Source organism: Prunus persica, chromosome G7 (assembly GCF_000346465.2).
Source record: "Prunus persica cultivar Lovell chromosome G7, Prunus_persica_NCBIv2, whole genome shotgun sequence".
In the NCBI taxonomy this organism is placed as follows: domain Eukaryota; kingdom Viridiplantae; phylum Streptophyta; class Magnoliopsida; order Rosales; family Rosaceae; genus Prunus; species Prunus persica.
In genome coordinates, this window is record NC_034015.1 from 21,031,011 (window position 1) to 21,058,554 (window position 27,544).

The window sequence follows — 27,544 nt, forward strand, 5'->3', positions numbered from 1 at the left end:
GTATTGCAGCTGAGAGTGGGAGCAAAATAAGTGTTCCCAAACACCCTTTAGTTTCTAAACCAAGAAATGAAAGGAAAAGAAACTTGCATATGCGAGACAAATTACATCCAAATATGCAATTTTTTTTATAAAAATAAATTCACCAGTGTGGTAAAAACATTAAACAGCTTTTGGAAATCTGAAGCCAGAAACCCTGCTAGCTCCCAGTCATCCTATTTAATGATGATGAGAAACATGATTGTTACCAAAAATACAATGAAATAGTACGGAATGCAAGGAACTGAAAAAGGAGAAATAATTACAAATATAGCTAGCTTGCCTGGAAAGCAAATAATAATAAGGGAAGAGTTGAGTTGAGTTGAGAGCATGTGCTTTTCTGAGAGACGAATGGTCATGTTGTCATTCTGCCTCTGCTTTCATGGGCCCGCCCCCCCCCACTCCCCTTCCAATTCTAGCTGCATTATTAGCACATACCTGCAAGCAAATCAGAATAGAAAAAAACAAAGATCGACACCACATTTTTCTCGCAAAAGTTGGCACTCGTTTAAAGATGTCCCTCCTCCTCCTCCTCCGTAGAGAGAGAGTGGGGCCTTTCTCATCACTTCATAGAACTTCATACTAAGTATGTCCCACTTGTTCTCTAGGGGCTGCAAGCCTGGCATTGAGTTGATCGGAATTTATATTTTCTTTTCATGTGTGAGCACTGAGCACTGAGGACATATAGCATTGTTTTCTTCTTAAATTAATTGAAGTGATAATGAAAGATTCCAACTCTTTATTTTCATGATTACGGTGGATACAAACACAGTCCTCTCCTCTGCATATTATACATTTCAATGCTTAATTAGATTCAGTCCAAAAATTAATGATGAGACAAGCAAAAGGGTAAGGGTAATTAATCAAAGCAAACCCACGTGGGCAAAGCTTAAAGATATTGATAAAGTGGTGATCGAGGATGTGATGAATGTGATAAGTTGTTAGGGAGTGAGTGTATATCATCTTCTGCATGCAAGTACAACAAGTCATAGAACAGCGATACGCATTAAGTGAATACGTGTTTGAATTTTATGAATCTCTCTCTCTCTCTCTCTCTCTCTCTCTCATCTGAATAATTATTTGGCAAAATTTGAAGCAGCCATAGTGGGAAGCAGATTTGCTTTAACAGGAGAGTCGTGGGGTTGTCAAGAGCAAGACTCAAGACTCAAGAAAAAAGCTAAAGTAGCTAGGAGTTTATTGATCGATGAATAAAATTAAATAAGGGCCCCCATGCACACCATGCTGTAGATCCTCCTACTTTTCGTATATATAAAGACCCCATTCACGTCTTCATTCTTTAACTTAGAAATTTATTATTTCATATAGAGGTAGGTAGGTAGCGAGGTCATGGACAAGAAAAGATCATCATCATCATCATCATCATCATCAGTAGTGACATGGAAACCAGCTGCAGCAAATGGAAATGAACAGGCGCCCAAGAAGAACTTGTGGACGCCAGAGGAGGACTTGATTCTCAAAAAATATCTGGAAACTCATGGTGAAGGCAATTGGGCCACTGTGTCCCAGCGATCAGGTACTTGCTCGCTCTTACTTACTTGCCAATCAATTCATTTCTCATAGTCATACAAACACATGCACATACATATGCATATATAAAATATATGATATGCATGCAGGTCTGATGAGGAGTGGAAAGAGCTGTAGGCTGAGATGGAAGAATTACCTGAGACCCAACATAAAACGTGGACACATGTCCCAAGAGGAGCAAGACCTCATTATCCGAATGCATAAGCTTCTTGGCAATCGGTCAGTTATATTTAATCTTTAATCTCTTTAATCTTTAATCATCATCACAACAATTAATTGACCTACGTACTAAATTACCTATATATATATATATATTTGTAGATGGTCACTGATTGCTGGGAGGCTTCCTGGTCGAACGGATAATGAAGTGAAGAACTACTGGAATACCCATTTGAACAAGATGAGCTGCCCAGCTGCACCCAAAAGAAAAAGTAGCCATTTGAACAAGATCGTCACTAATAAGAAGAAAAAGAACAAAATCAGCAGCTGCACCACCACCACCACCTGTACTGATCGTACTGATGATGATCATGATCAAATTCAGAAGAAAGACGCCACTGACTTTGATCATGATCATGATCATCGCCAGGAACCAAACGGATCAAACCTTACTTCTAGTGCCAGCTGTTACTACTATGACATTAATGACATGGTAGAATCTCCAATATTCACATCGCACCACGACTGCCTGCAGTACCTGCCTACAAACTTGAACGCAACATTTCTGTTTGATCACGATTTCATTGCTGCCGACGCCGCCTCCTCTTCCTCCTATTTGGATTCTTTTCTTTTCTTTGAAGCATTTGGATCGTCGGCTGCTGCTACTGCGGCTGACATGGAATCAGTTTTGCCATTAGCGTGTGCTGATCATCATCTAGGTTGGTGATATATTAATTGAAGCTGCCCGACCCTCCTCATCTCCTCATCTCCTCGTCTCCTCATCTCCTCATCTCCTCATCTCCTCATCACCTCATCATAATTTAATTAAATAAGAGCACTTGTATACTTGGGAGTAGAAGCTGTTATTTATAATTATTAGTTAAACGTTAGTTATATATATATATCGAGCTAGCTTAAGTATCTAGTGCTTGTTTTTCTCAGGATGCACTCCGACGACTCATAATCGATCCCTCTTTCTTTTCCTTTTCTTTTTTTGAAAATGCAAACAATATATTAACGAGGCAAATCTTCGCACAAAATCTGAATCAAACAGAACAGTCACCTATTTTTCTTCTGCAAAATCATACGCCTAACATGTACGGTGTACCCCAGGCACGCAGGCTCGGTAGAGTTCAATTACCCACACATCACATGGATGAAATTAAAACGGAGTTCGAGGTCTTCGAGCTTTGATTTCTCACAACTAATGAATCAACTTTTCAACTCGACTTGTAGTCGTATGATACAAAACTTCACAGTTGACTTGACACAATAGTAATACGCACAACAAATCACAAGTAAATCCGGGACTGAATTAAAAATAAATAATAAAAATTTGGCCAATTGATGATTGTATCATAAGAATTGACATGATATATTGTAAAAATCACTGATGCAGGTAAACCGACAAATACGAAAAATAAGCAAATTGTCTAAAGCAATAGTTTGATTTCTATGTCCAAGTTTAAAGTTGATAAATCCAATCCTTTCCTCCCTGGAATGGGAATGGGGGAATGGGAATTGGAAATACATTCATTTACAATACGTCGTCTAGTTCCTGTTGAGGATACAATAATAAACCATAATCATCAACAGGCAATGAGGGTGGAGTTCCAGGTGGAATGCAAGCAGCACCATTCTCACCAGCACATATACACAGAGCCTCCGCATCCCTCACAACTGCATCAAGATCTATATGACCACTCAGCTCATTAATGAACTTCAATAGAGTGTCAAAGTCCATCTGCTCCCCGATTATCTTACTACGGTGTCGCTTCAATATCGCAACACACACATACAGGTGCAGGTGCTCAGACGGATAATGTGCCCACAATACCTCCCACAACCGCATTGTTTTGTCGAATTCAAACTCCCTAAAGATATGTGATGAAACTCTATTAGGAAACAGGGAGCAAAAGTAAAATACAGTAACATTGTGTAGTAATAATCAACTATACAGTAACCCCCCAAGCATATACATACACATAAACATTGATTAAACAGAATGCGGAACACTAAATAATCAACTAGTAGATCAAGGAACCAGACCTTTTAAATTGTATTAGAACCCAGCGGAAACAAAAGAAGTAATTCAAGCAGTCACGCTGTGTAAAGTGATTGTGCAGCGGAATGTCTAACAACTCCACCAACTGCAATAACAATGATTTAGAATTAATTAGGAACACAGAACTACTATTGCTGCCTGGCAAAACAAATGTAAGGTAAATAGATGACCAAGCCACCAAATCTCCACGTCTAATAACCGGCATCAAAGTTTTGCTACACAATTTATGCAGATTGCTTGTTGTGCTATCCAATGTTTCCATCACATAACATGATGGCATGTACACGAGAGAGAGAGAGAGAGAGAGAGAGAGAGAGAGAGAGAGAGAGACCTTAGTTATTGCAAAAAGTTGAGAGTGCATGCCATTTTGGTCCCGGTTAAAATTGGGCCCAAGACGCTCCATCAGTGAAACAAAACACCAAAATGTGTCTGACTCATCCTCCATTACAAACAATATTGGGGACAGAAGATCACTCATGCCCTGCAAGGCAAAAGAAAGATATATATAACGAATACAAGGAACACAGCAGCTCTGATTGAACTGGGCTATGAAGTAACATATTATGACAACTAACAATTAGGAGTTCTTTATTTAAAACATGACCACAAGAGACGGGAAGATGATCAACACAATATATCATGAACTATCCAAACCACATTTTGATGATAACATTGTACAACGGTATTTTACTTCAGGTTATTGTGTTTTGCATAAATGTAACGAAATTCTATGCAGCCAACCGCAGCAAGAATCCACTGGGCACAAGAAGTAATCACCTGACAGTAACCAAGATCAAAGTTGTAAAATGAGTATGTTAACAGTATATCACGTAACAGGTTCACATTTGGATTATCGTCACCGTCATAGAAGGAGAGAGATCTGTCAGTCCTTACCTTAAGCAAATTAGAACACAGTTAACAGTTTGACTTAAAAACTGTATTGTTAATTCATAAGTGAATATGAAAGATCAAAATAAATTCTGCAAGTTTCATGATACCACATCTTTCTCAATCAGGCCTTTTCTCTCCCTGAATTTTGTAAATCGTTTGGCCTGCTCTGGGGAGATACTCTGCAGAGGAAAATACAAATACATATGTTACGCCACCTAATCAAGCTACTCATGAAAGTTGTGATCTTTGTGCGTGAGAGAGGGAGAGAGAGATAGACAGAGTGTGCGTCAGTGGATAAAATTACAATAATGCTATTACATACCTGCCATTGCTTCTTTATGGTCTCAAACTCTGACTTCTTAACAGCCCTAAGGTATTCCCTCTCAGCCTCTGTTGAATCATATGCATGGTATCCCAACAAGAACGGCCAGACCTACATCATAATTAAGAATACTAATAAGAAAATGCATATTAAAAAAAATAACTTAGCTCATAATACCCAACATACAACAGTATACGAACCTCTTTCCGTAATTCATGCTCAACTCCCCCATAAAATATTCTCTTTCGTAAAGCTTCAGAGTCCATGATCCTCCCTTCATAATCCAAGAAGGTTTTCCACTGCAAAAATAAGTGAAACTTACACAAAGCAATATGAAAATATGCACACATTTCTAGCAGAAATAGCCCAAAGGCATGGAATCAATGGGACATTTTAGATATTCACAACAAAAGTTGCACGAGGAAATCTGCAAAAATGGAAACAACCAATTTCACATGGGCCTGGTTTCTTTAATTTTGATAGATACTGCATTGGTTCTAATCCGAAAACGTGATCCAAACCTCCAATTGGTTCAGGTCTGGCTTTAAGGTTCATTCAAACCAAATGTCATACGTAATGGGAACCTGATACCCAGGTTAAAATTGTCAATGTGGCATCAATAGACTTTTAAAAAATACAATATGCAGCACATCATGGAATTCCAAAAAGTAGAACACATCACATATATTACTAGTGAAACCAACTCTAGTAAATTTATGCAGGAACATCATAAATCTGCAAGACTTGCAATCAATTTCAGGATACTAACTCACATCATACCTCCCAGTGATGTATGGCTAATAGATATAGTATCATAAAGTTAGCACAGACCTTATCTTCTAAAAGAAAATCCATTACCTCATCAGAGCCCAAAGGTGCCTGCCGTGGTTTTCCCCATACCAGTGATACTTTATCAAACTGCTGAGTTGAAAAAAGATAGTGATTACACTGGGCATGATAATTAGAAAGACATTGTATGCTAGACTAAACATCTTAAAACCCCATTTTAACTGTGAACTTCTATTGAACACCAAGCCAGAAAAATTCATTGAGTCCATTTACGACTTGACAACACATTGATTGCGACAATTTTTCCCAAATTGCATTAATTAACTTGATAGAATAGAAGAATTACCTCCAGTGAATCTGGGGGAACAGGACTTTTATCAGGGACTTTGTTTGAATCATTAGATGCCTTCTGAGGATAATCAATGGGGGACAGGTTATTACTTCTCCTTTCTATAGCACCATATCCATTACTATGATTATCACGGAAGAGTTGTGAAGTTGTTTCCCGAGCAAATTTGGTCACAAGAGAGAACTTCTCCAACACTTGAATTGAAAGATCTCGTGCAGGATCATGAACCCTTTGTCTTTGCCTCTCATTGTATTGAGAACTGCTTATACTTCCTTCATAAACATCCCCACTTGTTCTCTCCTGGTTTTCGTCTGAAGAGGTCTCGCCAACTGAGACAGATGTAGATTGTCCACTTGCAACAGAAAGAGCCCTAGGCAACTCCAAAGATGATAGAGTTCTCTGAAGAAACCAATAAATCATAAGAAAACATTGCAGTTTCCAGCTTGGCAGCATCATCAAGAAGACCATAGTTGACAAGACACAAAGAGCAGAACAATTCTACCTTTCAGTTTGGTCAGACTTCACATTATTACGAGGTTAAGCCAAAAAACATATGAAGAAAATCATGTTATTATGTCAACAAAACAGTGTCACTGGGAATAGATGATAGGAGAGACTAGGGAGTGGGCAAGCCGGTTAATGTTTAATGAAAGCATGATATGCATATAAGAAATTCTTTTATTACACTTCCATCATTTTAATATAAGTCGGATCATTATTCCTCCACAGAGAGGGAAATAGATGTTCCATTGTGATGCAGGACAATTTTGCAGCACAAAAATATTATGCATCTATCAACTAACGAAAAATGACTGCCTTATAATAATTGTTGTGTGCTAAGTGCATGCAAAAAAAAATTTGTTGGTACGAAGTATATGGTAATATAAACTGACATTCATCTTGAAGGAGAGGTTTCATTAGCTCAAACAATGCATACCTGGAGAGGATTTTGAAAATCATTCACCAGAAATACATTTGCATCATCAGCTGACCTGGAAATGTTAAACAGAATAAAAATTCGAACTATGGTGGAATAAACCTACAGTTGGAACACCACTTATGTGCAAAATGGCACACCAGTACTACAAACTAAGCACAAAGATATCTCGATCTTATGCGCACACAACACACGCTTGCATAAGCATTAAGATTACTTCATTCTGAATTGAAGTTCCACATAAACCTTTCCTTTTGGATAAAAATTTAATTCCAAGTTCCAGTATATGGACTTCTATCTATTTTTAACTTGCGATGGAGAAACCAAGATCAGAACAGATAAATATAACGTCTATTAACAATAACCAACCTCACAATAAGAACATGTTGCTTTATTGTAGCAAGAAACTCTTTGACTCCTCCATTGTAGAAATACAGAGGAGGAAACGCGAGTCCTGAAAAATACTTCCTTTCAGACCACATATACAAATATAAACAAAACATCATACAAGAGTATACAGCTTTAGATATAAGCCTAAATAAACCAACCAACAGAACATAGGTACCTAGCTGCAGAAATAGTGAATTGATGCTATATTTAGAAAAACGTGACGAGATACAGTGAAGCTAAAACTAATTTGCAATCAAAGAAAAAACCAAGATGATACACATTCCATGCCTTTTCTTTCGTTTAAGCTTAGACCATGTACAAGATTTGTTAGCATATCTAGTTGATTTCTTGAATTGTGTGCAAATTGTTCTTGCACAGTAAGATAATATCTAAAATTCTTTAGTTTTCCCTTTTAGATTGAAATATCTGAAATAACTGTTGGGCTATGAAAAAATTCTGATAGTATAAAATGTACTTGGGAGTCTTGTAACATAATATGATTTGACTTCTCTACTTAATATATATACTTCCACATTGGTCATACGGATTGGGATCACACCACATTGGGAACATTGGGCACACCAATTAGGCAACCGTTGTGGCTTACCCTCTAAATAGTAAGTATATCATGTACACAAGCTCCTGAAGAGATTATTCCAATTACTTATTGCACGAGCAAGAGTGTCTACTAAAGCAACCAAACAAACAGTAGCAACACATATACAATTAGGCCTTAAAAATCATGTGCAGGTTGTTTTACCTGTAGACAAAACGACAATAATGTACTGCCATCCAAGCGCCGGAGTGTGGCGACGAATGGACCGAACCTCTGTTAATGGCACTGCTCTTATGGTATAAAGATTCCTATCTACACCACCACAAGCACAAACCACGAGTCAAGAAAAAGGGAAAAGAAACAAAGACATTAATAAATTAACTAAGATTAAATGTCTAAACTCTAAAAATTAGCTTCAGAACCTCTCTCAGTCAGCCTAGCATTCGAGTTTTGCCCTTTGTACGGAATCCATGTCTACAAATTACAGCAAACCAAACACGTTAATAATTCTTTAAAATATTAACAAACACACTAGTAATCAAACGATCAAGATTAATTTAATTGATTAATTAATTAATTAATATTACCATGAATAGAGAAGAGCCTTGCTTGATTAGCCTTAATCTTCCACTAATCCTCTCCGAGGCAAACTGAGTTGGGTGGATGGTAACATTATCTTTCAAGTAAACCACCTCGGCGCCATCGTGCTCGCTCGACGAGCTGTGTTTCCCACTATCGCTTCGCATCATGCTCGCCGAGCCCTAAACCAAATAAATCCTAATTAATTATCGCAAAGAACTCCCAAATGATGAAATTAAAGTTTGCGTTTCCGCAGAAATGCTTACGTGTTGCTGTGACGCAGCGTAATCGGCGTCGTCGGAGAGATCGTGAAGCTCTGGTTCTTGCATCGCTTACGATTTGCAGAAAGATAGAGAGAGAGAGAGAGAGAAGAGACGGAGGATATGGTGCTTTTTTCCTTAGTGGCCAAGGCAGTGGGGTCACCGTGGAGAATTCTTATGGCGAGGTGTGTACACGTAAGCGGTATGGCGCGTCCGCGTAATGGGGTCTCCTGCTTTTGAGATAGCTTGGGCCTTTATCAGGTGTGAAATTGTTGTATGCATCCGATAGGATTTCTGCCGTTGGTTTAAGTTACCTTCTGGAAAGGTCGCTTGATTTGCATTGTGTGACGGAAATGAAATGATTTGCTAACTTTCTTTATCAATAGGTTTTGCGAGTTGGTTAATATTAATATTCACGGTATTAAAAAAAAAAAATTCACGTTATGTATTCAATAGATTTCGCTAAACCTAGTTTAGACTATATCGTATTAAAGAAAAAAGTAATTAATATTCACATTACGTATACCAAAGCTAAACAAAAATTCACAATATGAAATGCACCACCTTTGCGCAGAAGGAAAAAAAATTTGTTTTCAGGCCGACACTTACTAATATAGTCAACAATATTTTATTATTTTTTACCCAACAAATAACGATAAAATTCGAACTCAATACATTTTTTCAATAAAATGGAAGCTTAGTTGTTAGACCAAATGATTATAGCTTGTTTTATCTTATTTATCATAAGTAATTAGGTTCAATCTCAGATCAAATATTAGTGAATGAATTAAATGTAATTTTGTTCGGAGTTGGAAGCCACCACAAGGTAATTTTGTTAAATTAAATGTTGATGGTGTAATTAACTTGCAGTTTAGTGTTGTGGGCTTGGGGGTGGTCATTCGAGATGGTAAAGGTGATTTACTTCTGCTTCAAAGGGTTTACACGAAATGTTTTCTCCCAAATCAACAGAGCTTTTTGCTCCTATTTTGGGGAAGCATATTGCAAGTCATACGGGCACCATTTTGTTCTCTTGGAAATTGATGCAAAAGAGGTTATTTCAAGCCTTCATGAGGGTGCCTTAGTAGATGAAGCAAGAAGCCTTTTTTAATTTTTTTAGTACTCTCCTATGTTAGTTTATCCATCGTGAGTGTAATCAAACATCACATTTTTGGGAAAAGCATACGCTTGTGTCTTCTGAATTTAATCCTTTGTGGCTTCCTGATGCACTAGCTACTGACAAGTTATCTACTTAAATAAAGTAAATATAAGTGAATAAAACACTGCATCACATTAGCTTATATCGAACATTTTAATTTTGGTTTAAATAAATTAAAAGAAAGTAAATAAGTTGCAATTCCAGTATTTTTTTTTTTTTTTTTTTAAAAGCAATGTGCTAGACCCGGTTAACGCGTTTAGTATATTATTGAAATTGTTTAAATACAAATAGACAATAAATAAATATTCACTCAAGCAATAACCTCCTATGGTTAAAATGAAATTTATTATAAAAGAAACAACTCACATCATTATGCATGTACATCTAACCATCATACATGCTATGCATGTGCTCTATGTTGCACGGATGTGCTGAGAAACAGTAAGGAGTGGAGAGAAGGTCGAGATTAAAATTTTATGATAAATTACTATGCCACCCTTATTGTTAAACTCAACTTGTATTGTATACAAGATGGATATAACTGTCTTTTTAATCTATTGGGTTGAAAAAGAAAGTTGTCTTTTGAATATGTAGTTCGTAATCTCAGCGAGATGTTTGATGGTCTAAAAACAACATTAATTGGATACTATCGAATGCAATCTAATTATATTTTATAATCCAATGCAATTTAATTATACCTTATAATCCAATGAAATCCAATAATACTTTATATAAGTTATAATCCGATTCAATTCTAATTACCAAACATGACCATGGTACGGATTAAGGTATGATTACTCCCTAATTTTTATTGGTAAAGCTATTATTTTTATTTTTATTTGTTAGTATAAAAAATTTCTATATATATTTTTACGCCGAAGAATTATCATTCCTTCCTCAAGTATTCCCTCTCCTCTCTCCTCTCTCCTCTCTCTATCTCTAGGCTCTATATATAGTTGTTTACTCTCTCACTGCCTACTGCGTCAAAAAAGCTGCTCAAAAGCTTCCTTTTCAATATCAAAAGTTTTAACAGTGTGAGAGAGTCTGCGAGTCTGTGACTGTGAGAAAGAAAGGGCGTGTTTGGTTGGCCATGGAAGCGGAAAGCAACCAGAAATTACCAGTCTCTAGCTCTTCGCAGAGCCAAGAGAGGCTTAAGAAAGGCCCCAAAATGACCAGGAAAGGAGCTTATGCTGCCATTTCCTACATGGCCTCCGCAGGTTCCTTTCTCTTATATATTCTCCATTGCCCATGCCAGCTTCTTCTACCTTGTCTCTTTTTGTTCTTTTCAGCACTAATGCGTGTATGATCGGTGTGCCATTTTTTTTTCATTTTTTTTTTCGGTGTGCCATTTTTTTTTCATTTTTTTTTTCTTGTATGGTTTGCTCTGTTTGGTTGATCAGAAAAGAAAGGAAAAGAAAAGAGTTTTGGAATCTAAAAAGATTTCGGTTTTTTTCTTTTTCTTATTGATGTGATTAACATAATAATTACTGTTAGGCTGAGTGAGGAGGTGTATTTTGTTTCCTTGATAAAAAATACATTATATTTGTTTATATAGCATTGTATACAGTGACGTATATATGTACATTTGGTTTGGGTTTAAATTGTATACAGTGAATAGGCAAAGGTTAGGACATAACTGGGAGAGGATTTGTGGGGTAGTTATTGACTAAAGGATCTTTGAAGAGATAATGTGGTGGGGGCCTTGGAAGACAGAAGGAACTTATGGTGGACGCATTGATGTGGTCAATTCCATAAATAATGGAGCAGTGAGTCAGTGACAGTGAAGGGACAGAGGAGACTTTCTGGTTTGTTGTAAGCTTAGACAAAGAATTAGAAGTAAGTTTAACTTTTGCACGGCCATTGTTGAAGAGCATGCCTGTGATCAGGTGATATGGTATTGTAGTAACTGGTAGTGAGTGATGTTGGTTTTGAATTATGCAGATATACTTTTGACTGGAAGGTTTTGAAAAATGTAGGACTCAGACAAACAAAGGACTGTTGATGAGATAAAAATAATTGAAAACGAAGAACTGTTAATGCTCTGTTTTTACCTGCTTATACTTGTTTTTCTTTAATGGGGTTTTCAGCATTGCTCTCTCAGTGGTATGTGATGTCAGAAGTGCACTGGTCGCAATTGTTTGTGTCTAGTTTCTGTTACCTACCTTTCAAATTTCAATGTATTGGTCAATAATTGTTCATGAAGGCAGCTATTCATTCTGCAGTTCTCTTGATAATGTTCAACAAAGCAGCCCTGTCTTCATACAATTTCCCATCTACAAATGTCATCACACTTTTCCAGGTAGCATATTTGCTAATTAAGTTGGTTTTTATATGACTTTTCCAGGTAGCACATTAAGCTAATTGAATGGTACCCTTTTTTTTTTTTTTTTTCAGATGCTATCATCATGTACATTGCTTTATGCAATGAAATGTTGGAAGATTATTTCTTTCACAACTGAACCACAGATCACTACAAACAATCCAGTAACTCTGATACCATTTAAGACGTTGGTTCACACTCTTCCTCTTGCAATATCCTATTTGCTTTATATGGTAGGTATAGGATGGATAATCTTTCACATTTTTTGGCTAGACATTGTATACGAGTTTCCTTCTAATGATGGATATCTATAATTCTTATGGTGAAAGTTGGTTACAATGGCATCAGTGCGTGGTATAAATGTTCCCATGTACACCACCCTCAGACGGACTACAGTTGCTTTTACAATGATTGTTGAGTATATTTTGACAAGGCAGAAACATTCATATCCTGTTGTGGGCAGGTACGCAATCATTTACTTTTCCTTAATAGTTTTGTGATTAGGTCTGTGTTGCTAACACCTTGAATGGATTGCATCCAAGGACTTCATCAGTGTCGGGATAATTATACTTGGCGCAGTTGTTGCCGGAGCTCGGGATTTGTCATTTGATGCCTATAGTTATGGTGTTGTTTTTGTTGCAAATATCTGTACAGCAATATATCTTGCTTCTATAGCTCATATTGGTAGTATCTTCGTTCTTCTGTCATCTTATGCCTCATTTATTTATGCGAGACTTGGGTATTAGGTAATATTATTAATACATAATATGTTTTAATCATGCAGGTAAGTCCAGTGGTCTTAGTACCTTTGGCCTAATGTGGTGCAACGGTGAGATAAGTCCTAACAGAAATTTATATGTTCACCTTGAGGTTCATTTTTCCATGAAAAATGTACTCTGGTTGAACTAACTTTCTATAGGAATCTATTTTCTGTATTGTTGTAGGAATAATATGTGGACCAATCTTGCTGTTTTGGACCTCAATCAGTGGTGACCTAGGAAGGATGATAAACTTCCCGCATTTATTCTCCCATGGGTTTCAGGTGCTCCCCTTTCATGAGAAGAATTGTCATTCTGATAGTACAACCACCAATATTCTTCAGATTCTTCACTGTTTGCTGTATATATACTCTCTCTCTCTCTCTCTCTCCCTCTCTCTCTCTCTCTATTCTGTATGGTAATTATGTTGGTGATTTTACATTGCCTCTACTTCTTCAAATTCAAACTGGTTGTTAATGTTCTCGTTCATAATGAGCCAGACATGTTTCTGTTTACTTGGTATTGTTAACTTATTCTCAAGCTTGTCAACATGTCTGTCTCCTGGTTGGTCTGGTGCTTAAGCACAAAAAACATTAAACGGAATTCTAGTTTCTCATAAAAAAGAGAACAGTATTTTAGGCTCTAGCTGTTCCATACAACCCTTGTCCTTGCAGCACTTGGAAAGTTTTCTTATTAATACATGTCGATATGTAATTCCACTTTGATTTCATTAGCCTACAACCTTCTCCAACAGCTCCTTGTTAGCGAGTTCATAATATGTGACAGAAATTTGTGAGTGTCCGATTTCTTTAAAACTTGTACTTCCATTTTTTCTTATCCATCAACTCACTCATTTTGGTATTCTATTTTGAGTACTTTGTATCAATATCTGGGTCGGATGCATCTTGTAGTTCCTCTGTAACTAACTTATGATTAACTACAGTCCTTTCTCAAAGAAATATTAGACTGGTTCCAGAAAACTACCTTTTATCTATATCACTTTGTTTTCCTTTACTGGAGAGCACTGCACATCTGCCATTGCCATCATTGGAATTTTTTACATGTGTGAGTTGAACTTTCTGAATTGGAATGTTTTGCAGGCTGTGATGCTTTTTTCCTGTGTTATGGCTTTTTCAATAAATTATTGCGTATTTTGGAATACAACACTCAATTCAGCTCTCACGCAGACAATTTGTGGTAATTTGAAGGTGTGTAACTCTGTTCGGAACTTTTGCCACCCTGACCATACCGACAATTCAAGTGTTGGTCATGTCATATTGATATCATATAGTTGTGTTTTCTTGAAAATGGCGCATTGCTGTTGAGTGTAGAATGTCAAGTCAAGTGGCTTCCATGTGGTTGTCACCTTTAGGTCAAAAATTCACCAATATAATATTTCTGCAACATCATTTCTTGTTCAATTAAAAAACCCATAGAGGTGATGGCCCAAACGATACCGGCTGGGGGCCACACCCTGTCAGTTTTCCCAATGATCCATCAAATTGTTTCAAAACTATCCCAGAAGTTTAATAACATAGAGCACAAGATGGTGAGAATTTTCAAGTGGTATTCAATTATTACAGAACAGTCATTAGGTTAAAGTGGCAGACCTTGTTCAATTTTCAATTTGGTACTCCAAACTGCTGGACTTGATATCAGCATTTAGTTGTTTACCTTGAACTGACCAAAAGGATAGGCAAATTTCCAGTTTTGTGATAGTTTTATCATATGCATGCTACTATTGTCTCTCATCAATCGCAGCTCATCCCTGTACATTCTATTTTAGGATCTTTTTACAGTTGGACTTGGCTGGTTACTGTTTGGCGGGCTCCCGTTTGATTTGGTAAGCATAAACTCCCATTAGCCTGTAATTCCAGCAATGCTCATTACTGACAGTGAATATTTTGCTTGCTTTTCATGTGAACTACTGCCCTGCTTTACCTGAAGTTGAATGTTGCTGGCCAATCTCTTGGTTTTCTTGGGTCCTGTTTATACGCTTACTGTAAACTCCAAGGGAAATAAGAAGCAAGCATGGCTGGCTGGTTGGCTGCATCAAGTCTTTCCTTGCTAGAAGAGGTAAAGTGCTCCAATGACTGGGAATGGCTGCCTGCATCAAAATTTGATTTGTATCCTCATGAGGAGGTTTCTTAATGAAAAATAGATATAGTTTCTTTATTAGCTACTCTCAAAAGATTAAAAATTTATCAAATATTTGCACAAGTTCTGATTTCACCTAATTAAGGTCCCAAAGTAAAGACAATTTTGTCATTGGAAAGAACCAGCCAGTGGCAATTTGCTAATTAAGTAGATTTGACGTCTCATTGGAATAATTTATACACGATTTTTATTTATTTATTTGACGGACAGTAACTTGTAGTCTTTTACTCACTTTTGAACAGAGAAAAAGGCTCTCTTGTTCTTAAAGTTGTGAGGGGTTCTGAGAATTTGCGGAGTCTATTGGTTACCATATTTTGTACAATGACGTTAGTGAATGAGCTTTAATCAGTGAGGTATAGGTCGGGTCGTGCAACAAATGAATGGCTCGACAGGGATGGCTCAACTCAGCCTCAGGTGATGAGCTTTTGTCCTTGTCCCCACTGCCGACCCGTTTCGTGTTGGGTAACCCGTAAAATAGTTTGGAGGTCGTAGGAGCTTAGCTTGCATGTGGCGACTTTGGCCGAATGAATGCCATGCATGATTGAAACATAAATGATATCCCCCCCTGATATTTGCAAAAGCATATTTCGTTCTAGCTCTCTAGGCAACAGGCCAGCTGCTGGAACAACTATACACAAAGCAAAAAGAAAAGAAAAGAAAAGAAAAGGAAGTGGCGTGTAGTGTGGGAGGCAAGAAATTAACAAACAAAAAAAAGAGAGAGAGAAGAAAAGTGATTTCAAATATTCTGTTTGAAGAAAGAAAAAGAAAACTGTTAAGAAAGTATGTTTGCTTTCGAGATGAATATTAAAAGGCGAATGCAACATGGCATTGGCCCCCCGCTTAGGCTGAAAGAAATATCTCTCTCTCTCTCTCTCTCTCTCTCTCTCACTTATGAGTAGACCATGGATGTCTCTTTGTCTACCTCTTTAATCAAGACTACTCTCAAAAACAAAAAGACCATAAGACCAGCATTCAGCTGACTTCTGACCTTGGAATTCATATTTCTTCCTTCCCCTATAATAATAATAATAATAATAAATTAATAATATTGCTGTTTCAACTTATGCATATTCAACTATGCATATGATATGATATGCATAAGCTGAAAAAGAAAACGCAAACAAATAAACAAAAGAGAAAATAAGCTGAAACTAGGGAAAGGCTGGCAGGCAAAATAGAGAAGAGAGAGCAGGCGTAGAAATTCATTAATTGCTTTTGACCTCCTCTCTCTCAGTCTCAGTCTTAGTTTAGACTAAAGATATTGGGGAGAGAGAGAGAGAGAGAGAGAGAGACCTAGGATCTGGTGTGGAAAGAAATTAAAGATGAGCATTTGGAATGGTTTAAGGCGTGGGGGAATCTGTTTGGGTAGTGGCACGCGAACTTGTTATCGCCCCAAATAATGAGAGAGAGAGAGAGAGAGAGAGAGAGAGAGAGAGAGACTTTTTACTAGTTATAATTTTGAGAGAGTTTTAATTAATTAAATAAAAGGGTAGGGGGTGAGAGAGGAGGAGGGTTCTTTTGCACTTCCCAAAATCTGCAAAGAGAAGAAGAGAAAGGCAAAGGATGGATGGCCCTTGAAAAAAAGAGAAGCAAATAATTAAGTATGGGAAGGTGAACGGGGAAAGGGTAGACAAAACCAAGGAAAGTGTCCCCCAGTGGAGGCCCAAGGCAGGGCTTCTTTAGCGCCGGTGTCTCCGCTCCGGGTTGTTGCCTACTTCGCCTATTTTTTGCTGCTTCTCTCTCTCTCTCTCTCTCTCTCTCTCTCTCTCTCTCTCTCTCTCTCTCTCTCTCTCTCTCTCTCTGTAAGTGTGTAATTGCTTGCATGCTAATTAAACAAAACTCTGTCTGTTTGTGTCTTTGTTTTTGTGTACGTGTGTCTCTCTCTTTCTCTCTCTAAACCAAGTGTGCATTTGTGTTGTGTGTGTGAAAGATATAGCAACTTTGTACGTACTTCTTCTTTACCCTTCCAAAAACTTAGTCTTTTTAGACAAAATCCCTTCGCTGACATTCTGCACTCATGTTCCCAAGATTCCCCTTCTCTCTCTCTCTCTCTCTCTCTCTCTCTCTCTCTGAAGACTGGCTGCACATATCATCTTCTCTTTTGACCCATCTTTTTTGGTTGCATTCACTAATTAGGTTAGCTTGACACAGTTTGCATAATAAGAGGAGGTCTATATACTGCTACTTTAACCCACTTAACACCTTATCTTTTTCATCCTACTTTCTGTTCACCATTTGATGATGCTGAAATATATATATATATATATATATGGATTGAAGGGCGACCCACATTTTGGTATCGATCGGTTTGTATGGAAAGAAAGAAAAAGAAAAAAGGTTTGTTTTATTTATTATTATTATATACATGGCGTACAATATTATTATTACATATAAGCCAAGCATCTTATTCTTAGGTTAATTAATTAATCACATATTGCAAGCATGGCATACAAAATTGAAAAGGGTGGGGGCTAAAATATTAATAAAATTAGTAGAAAGAGAGGCACAATCAAAAGGAGTTGTTTGGGTTTTTTGGTGGGAGAATATTTTCAGGTGCATGCGCAGGGGAAGGTGTTTGATTTATTTGAGTACAAACTAAGCATGACAAACCCTAAAGTAAGTGTTGCTCCCCATTGACATCATTCCACTCACCTTCTTCTTCTTCATCCCTTCCCATCCCGAGGCAAAACCTACCAGTATACATTCTCTGCCTCTCCACCCCTTCCCTCCTCACTCCTCACTCTCTCATCTCTCTCTCACAAATATCACTTGTTTTTCCCTTGCTCATCTTGTGTGCCATACGTTCATATCTCTTTCCATGAGCTCTTTATTTCTGAACCTCTTAGGTTGAATCCTTGTAGAAACTCTGCATATTAGGTTGTTTTCTATTGCTGCATGTAATGTTTGTATCATGCATGATTCTAAAATCCCACTTCAATTACTATTGATTTTTTTTTTTCATCCCTTGATTATATACTTAATTCCTATAGCGGAGTATAAAAATTTTATTGCCCTATGCATTTGAATCGATGGTGCCATTTGGTTATATTTTGAAATCCAACAGACCCACTACTGGCTCAATTCCACACCTACAATCCACTATACCTTGACCTTCCACTTCACCAACCTATCAGCCACCTAAATTTAATTTCTGTAAAAGGATATTTACCTAAAAACTACATTATCCGATGATCACTATTGTTCTTTTTTAATCAGTTAATTGATTATAATTTGGTTCGAGGGACATGGGCCCATATTTGGTATTCTTTATTCAAGTACTTTTGCTCCTTTTCTTAGGTAAGTGGCAGCAGCCCTGCTTAAAAGGCAAAAAAATCGCCACAAACTCCTTAGCTAGCCCACATGTTTTGAACATCTTGACGTGCTTTCGGGGTCACGGTGAAATGAAAGAACATCTGCTTTATTGCTTAGCTGTTTTTTATTTATTTATATATATATATATATATAAATTATAAGAAAGATCATTCGATGGATCGATATGCATGTTGGGGAAGCAAAAGAGAAAGCGATGTTGGTGAGGTTCAATCCGAAGACAGATTTACACATGCCCGCTGCCGTAAATTGATCTCAGATTGAGCCGCGCCAATATCACTTTCTCAACTAATTGTTGCTTCTTCTTCTTCTTCTTCTTCTTCATCATGATCAATTGATTTCCTCTCTCTAACATCATCTATACTATATATGTTCTTAATGAAGTGACTTGTTGCATGATGATATTGCATATGTGTTAGTTTAATGTTAATTTCTGATCAAATGTGCACAACAGGTTAATTCGAACTTTTGATCAAATGCATGTGCACTTTCTAATGTAAGATACATACGCGTTTCTTATATGTGCAGTACTAATTACTTCTTCTTTCTTCCTTTGTGATCCCCAGCAGAGATGCTGCATGCTATACTTCATTTCTGATTCCAAGCAGTCCTCTCGATCTAGCTAGAGATCGATCACAGATATGCAATCCCTCTCTCTCTCTCTCTCTCTCTCTCTCTCTCTCTCTCTCTCTCTCTCTCTCTCTCATGTAATTTCTTGTGATCGATGGAGAGAACTTTAATGACTTTCCTTTCATGTACATTAATTCTGTTAACTTGTATTCTTTGACAATTAATAGTCAGTCAAACAAGTCAACTCTTTTACTTTTCATAGACGAATTGTTGATCAGGTTGAACACATTAACATATAAATCAAAAGTCCAATGAATTAGGTTAATGTTTGATTACATCTCTTATAAGCGTAAGTTGGTGTGACGACCAACTCAACTCACAGATTTAAAAATATTATCTGTACTGTATTTGAAGACAAAATAAGCGTAATGAGAAGAAGTGGGACTTCATGTCGTCCACGGGTAGCAAAGAAAAAAAAAGACAATAGGAAAGTTATTGAATCATCAAATAATATGTAAAAATTATTCGGTGGAAGGCTATAGTTCTGGTCGGTGTCGGTTTTCATAAGTTGAGCTTCGTTCTGTTTTTGACGTTTCTGTTTGTAACCCGATGCTACTTGTTGTGCTGCACAGCTTCTTAGATCTGTAACCTAACCGCTTTCATTTTTCATTAGAGCATTTAGCCAGCCATGATCAGTTTGGCATATGCAACCACCCCCACCCGTACAGTTAGTTTTTAGGGTAAAACTTTGACCTTTAAACCAATCCCTTGGAATTGGTTATTTTAAGACTCTGTGGCCCAAAAATATAGCCTAGTCTGTAGGGGCTTTAGAAATTGATGGATTTACCACCCTCCCTATATATTCTGAAATATCCTGAGCCTTCATTCAACTCAGACGCGTTACAAACAGCTTTGGTTTCTCATATTTCTCTTAGCTAACTGCATCAAAGCCTACCAACAGATTTATTTATTTATTTTGTAACTAGCTTGCAAGTGCATTCATCGGAGGAGAACCATCCATTTCGTTTATAGGGTACTTCACTTCTCATCCCAGGCCGAGGAATTTAGATTTCTTGTTGGATATATAATTTTGTGTTCGTATGAAATGGAGGTGGGTACTTGGGAACCGGAGTTGACCAACGTCTCCGCCTGCACCCTATGTGTTCCGGCATCAATTTCCCCTGGACGGCTGCTCAGCCCCAGCGTTGGAAAGAATCATGCCTACCAAAAGCTGCCCCAACAGCCCCTTAAGCTCTTCGTTATCAAATTGGACGGCTCTAGCTTTGGTAAGTAAATTAATACATATATATGTTCATGCTTTCTAGGTAGGTTTGTCTGTAGATGTTTGATTGAGTCGTGCTCATGATTTATTTATTGTAATTAATCTTTCTTCCTTTTAATGGATGTAGAGGTGGAAGTTCCGAACACGGCGACGGTGGCCGAACTTAAAGAGGCAGTGAAGGGTGTTTTTAATCAGTCACCAATAGATGAAATGATTTCATGGTACGCACATATACGATGTGCATGGATTTGGGTTTATGTTTAGAAATTAGTAATTAGATCTGCTACATGTTGCACAGCTTCATAAAATATTTTGATTTAACAATTCAAATTTCTGATCACAGGTCACATGTGTGGGGTCATTTTTGCTTATGTTATCAAGGCCAGAAGCTTCTCGATTATAAGGCATATATCCGACTTTTTGGAATCAAGGATGGCGATCAGGTTGAGAACTATTTTATTTTTTGTCATCTTAATTTTAATTTATATATCTATTTAGTGGCTTAAAGATCGTATTGTTGTGTATAAATGTACAGATATGTTTTGTGCGGCATGTTTCAATTAAGTATGAGGGCCGGGTAAAGAGACGAATAAGGTTGTGGAGGAAAAGGATTTATGACAGCCCTGCCTACGAACAGCTTGTGATGAACAATCATTACACGTGATGAATTGCCATGCAGTATTAGGCTTGTGGACACGAATGCTTCCACAGATGAAAAATCTGATATTCCTTCGTTCTATTTTTTTGGTTAGTCATTGTGTTGTTTATAGGTGTAGTAGATTCACAGGAAAATTGTAAATTGTTGAAATAACATGGTTCGATTGTGACCAAAATCGGAATCGATAAATGTTTCAAGCACCAACGATGCCATGGAAATTTAATTAGGAGACTTATAGAAGGGTAGGTAGGCGATCAAACATGTTGATGAAAATGTCTTACTCTGCATAATTGTATAGTTAGCCATGAGTTTGGAGTCACTGCAGAACTCATTAACTTGGACTAATATTTTGCTTTGCTTTGATACATTTGTCTTTTTTGTGTATAGCTAGCTAATTGGACGTAGATCTCATGTACATGTACGTTTGACTCGGTCCATCTATTTTTATGCCATTTGTTCCTTTTCTTTACTTGTTTATATACGATCCTGTCCTGCCCTCATCTTTCATGAAAAATTTAATCAACATCATGAAACTCCAGAGTTTGTAGATTGCGGTTGATGGGATAATAAACCTTATAAGAAATTTGAAGATGAGCCATACCATTTTTTCCTTTTGCGGATGGCAAGCATGTTAGTTTTGGTAACCAAAAGGAATGCTTCAGTACGTATACTGTATGCGCTTTCTGCGTACCCATTTGTATTGTATATGTGTGTGTGGAATAAGTTAAAGGCAGATTCGATTTTATTTTTGGGTTAAATAAACGTAGGGTAGGAAGAAGGAGAGATATCAAAACCAGCCAACTTGCAAAATGCTCACGTCATAGAAATTTATGCGCGCAGAATAAAGACATGCGCCTTTGCATCTGAATTTGTGGACTCTGGAAAGTAGTGAATTTTTGCAGGAAACATGCTGATACATGATGCTGGTAGCTAGCTTATCTTTTAGGTATGACCTAAAGGTTTTTCATTACTGATTTAATTATTCGGTTCACACTGAATAGCAAAATTTAGAGAGCAGGTTAACTTATACATTTGAATATGTAATTAACAGCAAAACCTGCAGAACTGGAAAGATGTAAAAGGAAAGTGCATGCAGCTTTAAATATAAACTCAAAGTGACTGACATTAGCTGCAGAAAATAACAATCTTAGAGAAATGAGAGGTTTATCTAATTACAAGATATCATCAATATATATATATATATATATATATATAGATATATATATATATCTCAACTGAAACATAGGCAAACCATGACGAATGAGGATTATATTGGTTCCCAAATATTGATGGGTTAGCTGATCTCTAATGCAAGGGTACTTCAAAGGAAAAGGATCTCATATCATTCATCTTTCATAGCCTCTTCCATTGTCCCTTTGTCTCTGAAAAAACTCATACACCCCAAAGTTATACAAGCACAAGAAAACTGTCCTCACACAGCCCATTTAGCAAAGGCAGGACCTTTGTTGGGTCAGTCAAGGAAAGGGGTTGACCGCCCATCACCTACGTTGCTGCTTGCCAGTATTCAACGGAGAATCTCTGATGCTTTTAGATTGGCTGTAGGTGAGCTGGTGAGCTCCATCAGGTTTCTTCTTGCGCCTTCCTTGTTGAGATAAACGAGAGTGATGAGATAAGATGGCCAGGTCATTAAGATCTTGCAATGGAGTAAGAACCCTCACTACTTCATCCATTGTAGGCCGGGATTTTGGGTCCCTGCTAAGGCAGTTGTAAGCCAATTGTGAGACTTTCTGTACCCCTTTAATGGAGTAATTCAATTCCAAGCGTGGATCCACTAGAAGGGAAAGCTTTCGCTTGTCAGCTAAATGTGGCCGAGCCCAGGCCACAAGGTTTTGTTCTCCGCTAGGGCGTTTCTTGTCCATCGATCTTCTTCCTGTTAAAATCTCAAGTAAAACTACACCGAAGCTGTAAACATCACTTTTAGATGTCAAGTGTCCTGGAAAAATGAAGGAAACAACAGTTGTACTAGTGAGATCTCAAATTGCTTTTGGAACAAGAAATTCAACATGAAGATCCTTGGGTTAATAAGGTTGTAAATCCAAAAAGGCGAATCACAATTGGGCCAATAGGATTAATTAAAAAAAGAAGTTCAGATAGCTGAATATCATTATGATGTTCTTAATTTTCCTAGTGCTCTGTTCATAAGGTTCAACTTGTTTTTCTTCCAATGTAAACATTAAACATACATGCTATCTTCAGCTAGTCTCCTGAACTTCTAATTCTCACAGAAGACTTATACTGTATGTGAAAGTTTGAACAGACTCAAATTACTTTGAACTATCTGCTATGACTTTCTTACCTGTCATCACATACTCTGGAGCAGCATAGCCATATGTTCCAACAACCCTGGTAGAAACATGTGTTTTGTCTCCCTGCGGCCCAGCTTTCGCTAAACCAAAATCTGATAGCTTTGCATTGTATTCCTATAGAGCAAAACCAATTTTTTGAATCCTTTAAGCAAAACACTCAACATGGTTAATCAACAGTATTAAGGTACATACCGAATCAAGCAAAATGTTGGATGTCTTAAAATCTCTATAGATGACTGGTTCTGGACCATTATGGAGAAAGGCCAATCCTTTTGCCGCACCAAGTGCAATCTTAATCCTATTGGACCATGGCAGAGGTATAGTCCCTTCAAACATTTTGAACAATCAGAATCAGCATCCATATCATAGTATAAAGTATTAAATCATTAATATTAGAGAAAATACAGGCACTAAAGATGGGGAAAGCAGATGCTCAGTGGGGAAACAGCAGCCTACTAACAGGAAACTGAAATTCATTGTGATATTACACTAACGGCAAGACAAAATTTTCTGACTAAAATTAGGAACTAATTATGCCTAGAAGGTGTTTTGATGGAGAATCCAAAATGAACCACATTACAAGAGATTTAACAAAGATGACAAGGAAGAACAGACAACAAAACATTTCACTCACTTCTGAAAAGATGATTTTCAAGACTCCCACGAGTCATAAACTCATAAACAAGCAGCCTTTGATCATCTTCAATGCAATATCCAATAAGCTTTACAAGATTAGGGTGGTGGAGCTGTCCCAGAAAGTCAACTTCGGCCTGCATCAAAGAAATTGTCACATGTCACCTTCCAACTTTTCAGTACCTCAAGGACAATCCTTTATCAGCAATAATCTACTAACCCAAGGCAGATATTCTACTAACCACCCATTCTCTATGGCCTTGGAGACCATCTGGCTTTAAGCTTTTAACTGCTACTGTAATCCCTGATCCAGGTTTTGCTGGTGCTGTTCCATTTTCCTCTATCCACCCTTTGAAGACATATCCAAATCCGCCTTCGCCTAGAATGCTATCCGGTCTGAAGTTCCCGGTTGCAGATTTGAGCTCCTGAAAAGTAAATTGGAGCAACTGGCGAGTAGGCTTCTCATCTGATGGTGGTGGATTGGGAGTATCAGAGGATAACTGGGCTTCATTAGGGGGCAGGAGGTCCCTATTGCTAGCGTTAAGATATCTGGTCTCCGTTGCTGCAATGAAGGAATGAGCCTTAACAACAATTCTTCAATCACACGTCTTTCTAATGCTTTGTTTGACATTTTGAAATAGAACATCAAGATACAACTTCCACAGATATTGAAAAATTCAACCAACATTCCAGCAGGACTGAACTTATGCAACCAAATTGAGCTAAAAGATCAGTTAACTAAAGGGCAGGAAACTCAAAATTTTCAGATGTTTGTGAAATTAATCAGATAAGTGGCATGAAGACCGTGTCACATTTATGAGGATTAGTACTGCGGTTTCCCATAAGGATTAGTACTGCGGTTTCCCATCAGTCAAGGAACAAAATTTATGCATCCATGAGAAGGAACGAGGTATAAATCACTCCCATAGTCTTCAGTGACCACTGAGTTTGACTAAAACAAAAAAAATTGATTGCAAATTTTGGTGGATAAAGCTCAGGATAGAGATCTTGGAGAGAAACCAGCAGAAACCAAGTTCGAGATCTGGAATTACCACTACATCGTGATTTCTCAATTCAAATAAAACTGCAGAGACAGTTCTGAACAACAAAATTTTGAAACTTTGTTGAGAAAACAAGGGAAAGCTGAGTATAGAATCACCCCCGGAATTTTATTTTTTTTAAACACTGAAGCTGTTTTGAATTGCTTGAAAAATTCACAGAGATAGACAGATAGAGCGCGTAGTTTCAGAAGTCCGCGAGAAATTGAAGACAGAACACACCCATAAGAAGATTCAAATGGCGCATTTATGAGATAATTAGATCAATCTATAAGATTCTAAGATTTTGAGAAAACACATAAATACTGAAAGTTGCAGAATGAAAACACAAGCTAAAGAATATACACCTGCATCATAAACAAGACTAGTGCGAGGGATAGTGTTAACAGAGTCTTTGGAAGCAGAGGACTTGCAGGTACCACTAACGCCGCGTTTGAGGACAGCCCAGCACCCACACTTGTTGTCCATGGCTCTTTCAAGGTCTTAGTTTTCATGGGTTTTCAACATAATTGCATGGGATCGATGTGATGGAACGGATAGAGATATTAACCATGCTTAAGTTAAGAGTGTAAATAACAGAGAGGAGGAGATAGGAGAGGTATGGTGAAGAGAGAGAGAGAGAAAGAGACAGAGAGGAAGAATTTGTGTTGGTTTTTTTGGTAGTATTGTTGTTGCTGCTGCTGCTGTTGGAGATTGCAGGCATCATCATCGCCATCATCGCAGTGTGTACAAAAAGAACTTTTTTGCCACCACCTTTTGTGTGGGGGATGGATGGGAACGCCTCTCTCTCTCTCTCTCTCTCTCTCTCTCTCTCTCTCTCGACAAAATTACCTACCAAAAATTACCTCAAACATTGTACCCTAACAACTGTTTTGGCTCAGACCAAAAAAAAAAAACTGTTTTGGCAAGCAAGGGAAACCTACACAGCCAAATCAATGTCTTTGAACATTTGTGTATCAGTGACATGCTATCCTTAATGAACTAACTATAGTGGATGTTTGGAAATTAAATAGAAATGGCATGTTAAAAATTCTTATAACATGAGACGGCTGTGTGTAATATGTGAAAGTGTATGACTGACTATTTTGGGTTTATTATTAGCAGATCAAGTGTGCCTTATAGGCCAATACAATATTGGCACCCGAGCTGAAAGATCTTGAGATATTTAGTAGTTTGTAATATGTAAGAATTAATCTTTATTAGCTTTCCTAATTGAGGGTCAAATAAGTTTTCTTATTAGTAAACAATTCTTGCTTGTATTATTGTTTGGTCAAAACTAACAGAAAGACAGTCAAGAGCATATTTGAGTGCAATCCCATCATTCACTCTCTCTCTCTCTCTCTCTCTCTCTCTCTCTCTCTCAAATGGCAGTGTAGATATATATTCCTATATGGTTTTGGGTGGGAATTGGGAGGCTTATTCATAGGTGGGGTTTTTCTTTTCTTTTTTTTCTCCTTGAGGGGCCTTTTTAAAAGGAAGAAAGAAAGAGTGAGTGGGGGAGAGAGGGGGAGGAGGGGTGCTTGGTGAGAGGTCATTTCATCAACCAACCATAAAACAAAATTGTATTCCATCTATGATGCTTTGGGTGAAGAAAAGCAATATGAGATGATATTCTTTTTTCTTCTACACACTGTGCTTTGCAACTTGACAAATGCCTTGTTGGAAAGGAGTTTATGCCCATTGCCCCCACTAAGTGTGTGGGACTCAGTGTAGGCCCCACTACAGAGAGAGAGAGAGAGAGAGAGAGAGAGAGAGAGAGAGAACAGCTGACTGTACTAGTGACTAGTGTAAGCCCACTCAAGGTCATCATCATATGGGCAAACAAGATATCCTATTTCAGAGGTATAAAGTTACCAGGCTATATAATTGATGTAGGAGAAAGATGAAGATGCTTTCACGTTCATAGTAATGCTAATGCACATATGTGCACTGCATTGCCAATACACCAAACCCTTTTCAAATTGGACTAATTACTTGGTAACTGGGTACCTATTGGGCAACATGTAGGACCTGAAATCAGGTCATGCATTTTGCATATATGATCAAGCTACATCAGATCTGATCTGATCTGGGTAAAAGTCTTATAACCTAGTTACCTACCTAATGGAAACTATAGGTTATAATCTGACGAAATTTTCTTGGGCTTAATAACATGAAATCCTTCCTGTTGTTGATAAACAGCACCTCACAGAGACATAGAGAGAACCATATGCATCAACTGACGAGGTGCCCTTGCTGGATAGGTTCAGTCGTTCAGAGAGAGAATTAATCCCAAGAATATGTGATTGATGAGGAGTTTCCACCAACATGAGTTTCAAAAGCCAAAAACCAACTTGGGTGATTGCAGTACAAGCTCCATCCATCATCACTTGAACTAAGTGGAGGTTGGTAGCATCTTTTGGGTCAGTCTATTA

At 37.6% G+C, this 27,544-nt stretch overlaps 5 protein-coding genes across 10 annotated transcripts; 3 read left to right on the plus strand and 2 right to left on the minus strand.

Moving 5' to 3' along the window:
• Positions 1,351-2,664, plus strand: LOC18771730 (transcription factor MYB82). Its single transcript, XM_007204494.2, has 3 exons — positions 1,351-1,570; positions 1,674-1,803; positions 1,906-2,664. The coding sequence occupies exons 1-3, from the start codon at positions 1,384-1,386 to the stop codon at positions 2,468-2,470; spliced, it is 882 nt and encodes a 293-aa protein (XP_007204556.1). The 5' UTR covers positions 1,351-1,383; the 3' UTR covers positions 2,471-2,664.
• Positions 3,059-9,067, minus strand: LOC18771568 (TBC1 domain family member 15). 2 transcript variants are annotated; one of them, XM_020568271.1, is made up of 15 exons: positions 8,888-9,067; positions 8,630-8,803; positions 8,465-8,516; positions 8,247-8,354; positions 7,466-7,550; positions 7,097-7,151; positions 6,157-6,558; positions 5,880-5,939; positions 5,222-5,320; positions 5,022-5,132; positions 4,807-4,878; positions 4,586-4,702; positions 4,140-4,289; positions 3,793-3,893; positions 3,059-3,617 (listed from the first exon to the last, which is right to left on the minus strand). In XM_020568271.1, the coding sequence occupies exons 1-15, from the start codon at positions 8,948-8,950 to the stop codon at positions 3,281-3,283; spliced, it is 1,986 nt and encodes a 661-aa protein (XP_020423860.1). In that variant the 5' UTR covers positions 8,951-9,067; the 3' UTR covers positions 3,059-3,280. The 2 variants fall into 2 exon arrangements, with proteins under 2 accessions (XP_020423860.1, XP_020423859.1); XM_020568270.1 differs by having other exon boundaries at positions 5,880-5,942; positions 8,888-9,021.
• On the plus strand, positions 10,939-15,445 carry LOC18771119 (putative UDP-sugar transporter DDB_G0278631). 3 transcript variants are annotated; one of them, XM_007202287.2, is made up of 10 exons: positions 10,939-11,254; positions 12,260-12,336; positions 12,432-12,590; positions 12,687-12,820; positions 12,911-13,041; positions 13,142-13,186; positions 13,302-13,399; positions 14,216-14,323; positions 14,902-14,958; positions 15,063-15,445. In XM_007202287.2, exons 1-10 carry the CDS (start codon positions 11,128-11,130, stop codon positions 15,135-15,137), a joined length of 1,011 nt encoding a protein of 336 aa, XP_007202349.1. In that variant the 5' UTR covers positions 10,939-11,127; the 3' UTR covers positions 15,138-15,445. The 3 variants fall into 3 exon arrangements, with proteins under 3 accessions (XP_007202349.1, XP_020423862.1, XP_020423861.1); XM_020568272.1 differs by lacking the exon at positions 10,939-11,254 and adding an exon at positions 11,264-11,923; XM_020568273.1 differs by lacking the exons at positions 14,902-14,958; positions 15,063-15,445 and having other exon boundaries at positions 13,302-13,476; positions 14,216-14,309.
• Positions 17,264-21,564, plus strand: LOC18769421 (U11/U12 small nuclear ribonucleoprotein 25 kDa protein). Of its 3 annotated transcripts, none has more exons than XM_020568275.1 (5): positions 17,264-17,609; positions 19,172-20,458; positions 20,582-20,675; positions 20,798-20,897; positions 20,990-21,564. In XM_020568275.1, the coding sequence occupies exons 2-5, from the start codon at positions 20,278-20,280 to the stop codon at positions 21,116-21,118; spliced, it is 504 nt and encodes a 167-aa protein (XP_020423864.1). In that variant the 5' UTR covers positions 17,264-17,609; positions 19,172-20,277; the 3' UTR covers positions 21,119-21,564. The 3 variants fall into 3 exon arrangements, with proteins under 3 accessions (XP_020423864.1, XP_020423865.1, XP_007203340.2); XM_020568276.1 differs by lacking the exon at positions 17,264-17,609 and adding an exon at positions 17,812-17,888; XM_007203278.2 differs by lacking the exon at positions 17,264-17,609 and having other exon boundaries at positions 18,797-20,458.
• On the minus strand, positions 22,189-25,917 carry LOC18770373 (probable serine/threonine-protein kinase PIX7). The gene is made up of 6 exons (XM_007202066.2): positions 25,478-25,917; positions 24,315-24,634; positions 24,074-24,209; positions 23,632-23,765; positions 23,430-23,553; positions 22,189-23,066 (listed from the first exon to the last, which is right to left on the minus strand). Exons 1-6 carry the CDS (start codon positions 25,596-25,598, stop codon positions 22,612-22,614), a joined length of 1,290 nt encoding a protein of 429 aa, XP_007202128.1. The 5' UTR covers positions 25,599-25,917; the 3' UTR covers positions 22,189-22,611.

Excerpts from the sequence above, each read along its gene's own strand:
- LOC18771568 (XM_020568270.1), bottom strand. The coding sequence starts at position 8,950 with ATGCAAGAACCAGAGCTTCACGATCTCTCCGACGACGCCGATTACGCT. Across the intron at positions 7,551-8,246 it reads TATTGTCGTTTTGTCTACAG|GACTCGCGTTTCCTCCTCTG; the intron begins GTAAAACAACCT and ends AGTATTTTTCAG. Across the intron at positions 3,894-4,139 it reads AACTTTTTGCAATAACTAAG|TTGGTGGAGTTGTTAGACAT; the intron begins GTCTCTCTCTCT and ends TTGTTATTGCAG.
- LOC18771119 (XM_007202287.2), top strand. The coding sequence starts at position 11,128 with ATGGAAGCGGAAAGCAACCAGAAATTACCAGTCTCTAGCTCTTCGCAG. Across the intron at positions 12,821-12,910 it reads TCATATCCTGTTGTGGGCAG|TGTCGGGATAATTATACTTG; the intron begins GTACGCAATCAT and ends GGACTTCATCAG. Across the intron at positions 13,400-14,215 it reads TATTCTCCCATGGGTTTCAG|GCTGTGATGCTTTTTTCCTG; the intron begins GTGCTCCCCTTT and ends AATGTTTTGCAG.
- LOC18769421 (XM_020568275.1), top strand. The coding sequence starts at position 20,278 with ATGGAGGTGGGTACTTGGGAACCGGAGTTGACCAACGTCTCCGCCTGC. Across the intron at positions 20,676-20,797 it reads ATAGATGAAATGATTTCATG|GTCACATGTGTGGGGTCATT; the intron begins GTACGCACATAT and ends TTCTGATCACAG. Across the intron at positions 20,898-20,989 it reads GAATCAAGGATGGCGATCAG|ATATGTTTTGTGCGGCATGT; the intron begins GTTGAGAACTAT and ends ATAAATGTACAG.
- LOC18770373 (XM_007202066.2), bottom strand. The coding sequence starts at position 25,598 with ATGGACAACAAGTGTGGGTGCTGGGCTGTCCTCAAACGCGGCGTTAGT. Across the intron at positions 23,554-23,631 it reads CCAACATTTTGCTTGATTCG|GAATACAATGCAAAGCTATC; the intron begins GTATGTACCTTA and ends TTTGCTCTATAG. Across the intron at positions 23,067-23,429 it reads TCCAGAGTATGTGATGACAG|GACACTTGACATCTAAAAGT; the intron begins GTAAGAAAGTCA and ends TCATTTTTCCAG.
- LOC18771730 (XM_007204494.2), top strand. The coding sequence starts at position 1,384 with ATGGACAAGAAAAGATCATCATCATCATCATCATCATCATCAGTAGTG. Across the intron at positions 1,571-1,673 it reads CACTGTGTCCCAGCGATCAG|GTCTGATGAGGAGTGGAAAG; the intron begins GTACTTGCTCGC and ends ATATGCATGCAG. Across the intron at positions 1,804-1,905 it reads CATAAGCTTCTTGGCAATCG|ATGGTCACTGATTGCTGGGA; the intron begins GTCAGTTATATT and ends ATATATTTGTAG.